Below are 6,611 nucleotides of genomic sequence, written 5' to 3' on the forward strand. Positions count from 1 at the left end.
CAGATTCTGGGAAAAACTGAGGCAAAAGAATTTCAGATTTTTTGAAAAAGAGAGGTAAAAGAGCTCCAGCTTCTGGCAAAAACAGAGAGAAAGGAATTCCAAATTCTGTGGAAAACAAAGGCAAAAAAATCCAGATTCTGGGGAAAACAGAAACAAAGAATTTATAAAAGATTTATGGTATTAGTGACGAAAAACTTAAACAAAGTAGGAATACAACGAGCAAGGGAGCCGTTTCAGAGATAAATCTTGCCATTTACTACTACTATTACTGCTACTAAGTTGAGTTCCATCTTCCATGTCAGTGTATACGTAATGTAATTCCATGTGAATGTGTAGGTCGACAGTGAAGCTGTTATTGAAAAGGAATTTTGTAAGTTTAAAAAAAGTTTTCTAATCAAGTTTATAAGCTGTGAAGTTTTCACTACCCAATAGCACAGTAGGTCCTATTCTCCGTAGGAGGTTTGTGCCGTCAATACGCCTCACGCGGTACACTGTAGGCATTACTTCAGGTTATTTACGGCGTCCCTTCGGCCCGTAACTGCAACCCCTTTCGTTCCTTTTACTGCACCTCCTTTCATATTCTCCTTCCATCCTACTTTCCAAAGTGCAACTGCGAGGTATTCCTCCCGTTACACCTTTTACGGTCAATTTCCGTTTCATCGCTGAGTGACCTCATAGGTCCCAGTGCTTGGCCTTTGGCCTAAATTCTATATTCAGTCAAATTCAGTAGGTCCTGTTACGCCGGAGTCAAGGTAAAGGTGAAGAACTCCGCACGGCTTATTACCTTGGAAATTGAATTTTCCTATACTTTTAGTGTTGCTGAATATATCTCTATTGGGGACCCTTTGGGAATGGGGGAGGCGGGGGGTTTGGGTGGGGGTAAAACATAGGAGGGAGAACGGACATATTATTATGATGGCCGCCCTGAATGGTTCCAGATGCGCCACGCAAGGCATATGGGAGCCTTATGTTCAAGAAGGGATTGGGTAAGGAAACCCTAACTTAATCTAACCTTAGGTGTGTTACTTAGCTGAGGGGCTCTGGCCCCCCCCGACACCCCAATGAAGGAAACCAAAAGTTCTCCCATAACGCTGTGCATGCACAATAGCATTCCAGATGGCCAGCATACAATAACAAATCAGTTCTGAGGTTAATTACAGGTTATATATATATATATATATATATATATATATATATATATATATATATATAATATATATATATATAAATATATATAATATACATGTATAATGTATGTATTATCTAGTAATCTAGTAGAGATGTATAGTTTTCTAGATACAGTAGGTCTTTATTTAATATGGATGAATTTGAAATTCCTTCCTATAGGAAATGGGTGGTTAACCCATCACACCTCCCTTGATCCAACAGTAATGGGAGAGCACATTTGTCACAATCCCACTTTAACCACCTCACTTTGCCCCTACAACCAAAGATGGGTGAGGGTATTCCCCTGATCATCCCCCATAACCACCAGTTAACGACATTGTTACCAAGTTCAATGACTGCCCTGTTACCAAGTTCAATGACTGCTCTGTGTCACGCTAAGGATACTCCTATATTAAAGGCTGTTGGGTGTACACTTAGGAAAAATACAGATTACTTTAAAAATTGGTTATTTTTAAAGTAATTTTTATTTTTCTTGATATACAAACCAGTCTTTAATTGCAATTCCCACCTCAACCACCCTGTTTTGTGCGAGGTGAGGTTAGATTATTCCCCCACCAGTTAACCATTTTGTTACCAAGTTCAATGATCATTTCCAGTATCCATTAAAGGATACTCCTATATAAAAGGCTCTGGTTTGTATATTAGGAAAAATACATATTACTTTAAAAAATTAATGTTTTGAGATTTTTCAGGTGCTAACAGTTGTATCACTATGAGTACTGATGGGTTTATCTTCGTGAGTAAAAGAAGACGGGCCAAAGCAAAAGGTTCCAGAGTTGCTGTAGATGAACCTGTGCTATTTCAGACTTCTGTGGAAGACACTATAGAGTAAGTAGATTTATGTTTATGGAATTACATGTAAAACCTTGAATCTCTAGCTCCTTTTCATTCAGTTTGTGGACAGTTTGCTGATTCTTGTTTCTGTAAACATACTGTTAGTTGAACCTGTTATCACGAGCAATACTGTAATGCTTCATAGAGTCATTCATACCATGATGGTAGCAGTTTTCACAAGGGAAACAGAGTACAAAATGGAAGCTTGTTTTTCTTAAGAGGGAGATTTAAGACAGAAAAATCCTTTACAAAACTAATCATGCATAATTTAAGAGGGTAGTTCTCCTTACTCTATTGCTGCTTTAGTTAGTTTTGTAACCTGTTAAAAGTTTACTCTGACTCCTGTTAAACAGTTTTAATATTGTAGTGAATTACAGATATTAAAATATGTAAATAATGTAAAAAATTAAGAATACTAATTAAAATAAATGTAAATAAAGGTGAATAAATCTTAAAAAACATAAAAACCAGAATTGTCTGAGTCAGTATGACAAACCTCTTACTTTACCTTTGCTTTATACCTCAACAAGCATTGCTCGTGTGTATAATTATATTCTTAATACTAGTACCATGCAGGTTTTACAGGAGGGCGAATGGAAGATATCTTTATCTTACACAAATGTATAGAGTTGTTATAGGAATAGGAAGCCCTAAAGTAACTGTTATAGACTTTAGTCAGGCTTTTGAATCTGTAAAAGGGAGTTTCTATATTAATATGTTAGGAGAGAATATAGAATTCACCTGAAACCCATAGAAGCAGTGCAAACATATAACACAGTATTTCAGAGTTATTTATTATCTCGACGGTAAAGCAGTGTTTTCTACCTTGTGCAATAAAACAAAAGATTTAAAGTCCATAAAATTTTCATTGATACAAACCATTGCTTTTACTAGGCATTACCCTCCTCCCTCCCAATAAATCCCATAAATTTTTAATTGGATTGCAAACTAAAAGTCGAAGGTACAGCTGAATAAAAGAGGGGCATTCCCCAGATTGGGCTGTCTCTTGCTAGGAGCGATGAAGGCCATGCATAAGGCAATATAGTTTTTAGTGTGTATGCAAAAGGTTAATTTTTTTTGCTTAGGGTATTTATTAAAATTAAGTACTAATGGAAACTGATTATTAGTAACTTAATTGTCATTATTTTACAGATCCCCATTCCAGGATATTTATTAAAATTAAGTACTAATGGAAACTGATTATTAGTAACTTAATTGTCATTATTTTACAGATCCCCATTCCAGTTATATTTCAAATTGTTTTCTATTTAATTTCCAGGAAAATATTAAAAGCTAAAGACAAACTGCAGTGCAGCTGTGGATTTAGAGATTTTGAAGAAAATCTGCAGAAAGTTGAATCTCATCTTGAGACCCAGGTCGAAAACAATTGCCTTGTTTCTTCAATTGTGTGCTATGGATTAGGTTTACCATCTTGTGGCTGGATTGCTTGTTATCAGACTGGACTGCTGTTAATCTTAAGAGATTATTTTAAAGTCCAAGTGGAGGTTTATGATCCTGCGTTTACTGAGGTAGATGTTGAAGTTTTAAAGAAATTGTGTTTCACAGTAATAGAAAACAACGAGGAAGGAAAACGGAAGATAAAAATCCCAACGATATTTTATATGCCTCACTGCGGAAAAGGGCTTTATAATAATCTTTTGTGGACAAATTGGGATTATGAATGCCTGTCAAAGTGTGTTATTGTTGGAAACAGTTTTAGCACTATAAACGAAAACATTCCAGAAAGAATATTAAGAAAATATTATAAATTTATTCTTCTGTCAACTGGATTTTTTCACGAGTATCCTGTCAAGGCACTTGTCAAGGAAGACAATATCTTCAATGATACTAGCATTCATGTTGTTAAAAACAACTTGAAGAAAACAGATCTTACTCCAGATTTTTGGTCAGTTGAAAGTGAGCCGGAGTATGAGAGTGATGCAGAATTTATTCGAGTGAAATGATAGCTTTAGTTTATATTGAGTATTAACATTTAATTACAGCCTTGCAAGGAAGATGTTAGGAAAGCAGGAATATGTGTATTTTACCACGGTTGTCTTTTTAATGTTACTATGTAATGTTTTACAAATTAGTCATTGCTCATCTGTACCTTGTGGTAAAGGTTTTTTCAGGATAGGAAATATGACAGAATGTCACCCATGGCTGACATGTAAGGAGATCAGAAAAATGAATATAGGTGATCTTATTGGTTATGGAGCTGTTAAACAAGTGTATAAATCTCACTGGGGTAAAGATGTAATTGCATATAATGTGATAAATAATGTTGAGTACCTAAATGACTTCAAAGATGGTTTTGAAAATTTGAAAATATTAGGACCAAGTGATTTTATAGTTCAGATAGTTGGGTTTTGCTTGGAAGACAATGTCTTTCTAACTGAATATCACCCACTGGGAAGTCTTTTGAAGGCATTTAGCTCTTTGCATGAAAAAATGAGCTTGAAAGAGAAGTTTCTGTTTTGTATTAGGTATGTTGAGGTCCTTGAATTTTTACATGACAGTCCAGCGGGGAAAAGGGTCATGTGTGATTCTAGCACACTAAACAAAACTCTAGAACAGTACTTGGTTACAGCATCACTAAATTTGGTGCTAAATGATGCTGATGCATTGCCTGAAATTAGGGAACAAGGCATTGTTTGTGGTCACAAAGAACTTGGTGGCAGTTTTATTGCTCCAGAGCAAAAGTGGCCCTACCCAAAAGAGGAGTTTAAAGAAGAAATGATGATACCTTATAATGAGAAGTCTGACATATGGAAAATCAGTGATGTGTGCAATTATTTCCTAGGAAATTCTGAAGAAAGTGTAGCTTTTAAATATCACTTGTACCCCATCCACCTCAAATGTCGCAGAAAAATCCCAAATCTTAGACCTGCTGCATCTGAGGTAGTAGAATTTTACAATAAGGTGCTTCACGAGTATTTTTTAGCTCATAATTTTATTAAAGAAGATTTATAGGTTTATTTCACTGAACAACATGGTCAGTAAATAATTAGCTTTTTGTCTGCATGTTTTATTGATACCCACAGGTCAGTTGCTGCCTGAATATACTGATACTTTAATAACCTGATGAATTTCAGGACAAGGAACATCTAAAGCTTATTTTAAAATCATGTTAACACTTCCACACTACTTTGGCTCATTTTCAGTATCAGATTATACAATATTAAAATCATAATACAACAAATTTATAAAATTTAAAACCTTAATAAATGAAGAAATAAACATTTATGTTATGTACAATGGAAATGAACAGCCTCAAAGCTTATTGAATGTAGTTAATATAGTTTCTACAATCAAAAGTTCTTGTACATTTCTGGAAGTGGTCAGTATTTTAAGAATCCTCTCAATTTATACTCATGCTATATAAATTTTCAGTGTCTAATTGTTGGCTGCAGAGGTCATACCAATGGTAAGGCTGTCCATGACCTGACATGCCTGTGTTATTGGATTTGGAGGGATTTTGAATACTGTAACCTAAAACAATATTCCAAATTGTATTTGGAGTACATAAATTTGTAAACCATCAACAAAGACAGAACCCTAGGCGGTTTCTTTTTAAAAATGAGGTATTTGTTTTTATAGTTGCTATATAATGCTAGTTGCAAGTCAATTTGTGGCAAGTACTGTATAACTGGAATAGCTTTTTGAGTCTATTTAGTAGCCTATTTAGGTAAGATGTTACTTTCATTATAGGGCTGGCTGTCTACACAATCTGTTGAGCAGGCACCACAGTTCCCAAGGAGAAGGTATTCAGTTCTTGTAGGCAACACCCTGCAGTAAATGAGGTAAAGTTGTTTGCTTACACGAGACACCTGCTCTCATTGTCTGGTAAACCAAAAGTTTCTTCAGAAGGCTGGGGACACAACACACCCCTGATTTTGTGAGCTCTCACAAGTAGGGAATATAACATTCTCCTGGGGAGTCATGGGCTCATTTCATTGCTTCATGGAGCAAGAAAGAAATGACATTCTGGACACCTCCTTCTGCTTACCTGTATTGGCAAAAAGGCACAGAGAAACAGACTTCTCCCTTGCAGTCCTGTGAGAAAAGCCTATCTTTCGCAGAATATGATGGAGACTTCCCCATTGTACTGTCTGGTGGTACTTCTAAGTTTGTGGTTTATAAAGGAGAGTGGGCCATAGGGAATCTCTGTGCCTTGACCAAGGATGACAGCAGAACAGGGAACCACTTAGCTTGTGGCTGACAAGACACAGGGTGATCAAGACCCAGTTGATCACTCAGTGAATCAGGCTGAAAGACAGAAAGACATAAGCATTGAAATTATCCCAAGGGTGTTGGAAGGCATCTCCCAACCACCCAGAGAACTGAATTGGGGGAGCAGGACGCTGGGAGATTTTCGTCGTGTGGCAAACAGATCGGTCTCTTTGTGTTCCCAAATCTTGAAAAGTATGCCATTCCAGAGTGTAAGGACCACTCCCTACCACCTTAGCTAGCTGATCCACAGATATTACACCTGCCGGAAATGTAACTGGCAGATAGCTCAGTAGCGTGGTGAAACTGCCCATTTGTTCATATACCTTGCTAACTGACAAGGGAGAGGGAAATCATTC

At 36.4% G+C, this 6,611-nt stretch overlaps 2 protein-coding genes across 2 annotated transcripts; both read left to right on the forward strand.

Annotated features, from left to right (window-relative positions):
• Positions 1–255: 255 nt before the first annotated feature.
• On the forward strand, positions 256–5,040 carry LOC136855685 (SRR1-like protein). Its single transcript, XM_067132988.1, has 3 exons — positions 256–370; positions 1,881–2,016; positions 3,302–5,040. The coding sequence occupies exons 2-3, from the start codon at positions 1,901–1,903 to the stop codon at positions 3,984–3,986; spliced, it is 801 nt and encodes a 266-aa protein (XP_066989089.1). The 5' UTR covers positions 256–370; positions 1,881–1,900; the 3' UTR covers positions 3,987–5,040.
• LOC136855593 (protein O-mannose kinase-like) lies at positions 4,210–4,995 on the forward strand. The gene has a single exon (XM_067132686.1). It carries the CDS (start codon positions 4,210–4,212, stop codon positions 4,993–4,995), a length of 786 nt encoding a protein of 261 aa, XP_066988787.1.
• Positions 5,041–6,611: the final 1,571 nt, after the last annotated feature.

Source organism: Macrobrachium rosenbergii, chromosome 32 (genome assembly GCF_040412425.1).
Source record: "Macrobrachium rosenbergii isolate ZJJX-2024 chromosome 32, ASM4041242v1, whole genome shotgun sequence".
In the NCBI taxonomy this organism is placed as follows: Eukaryota; Metazoa; Arthropoda; class Malacostraca; order Decapoda; family Palaemonidae; genus Macrobrachium; species Macrobrachium rosenbergii.

Coding starts and splice junctions, on each gene's coding strand:
- LOC136855685 (XM_067132988.1), top strand. CDS start 1,901: ATGAGTACTGATGGGTTTATCTTCGTGAGTAAAAGAAGACGGGCCAAA. Junction 2,017..3,301: donor TCTGTGGAAGACACTATAGA/GTAAGTAGATTT, acceptor TTTAATTTCCAG/GAAAATATTAAAAGCTAAAG.
- LOC136855593 (XM_067132686.1), top strand. CDS start 4,210: ATGAATATAGGTGATCTTATTGGTTATGGAGCTGTTAAACAAGTGTAT.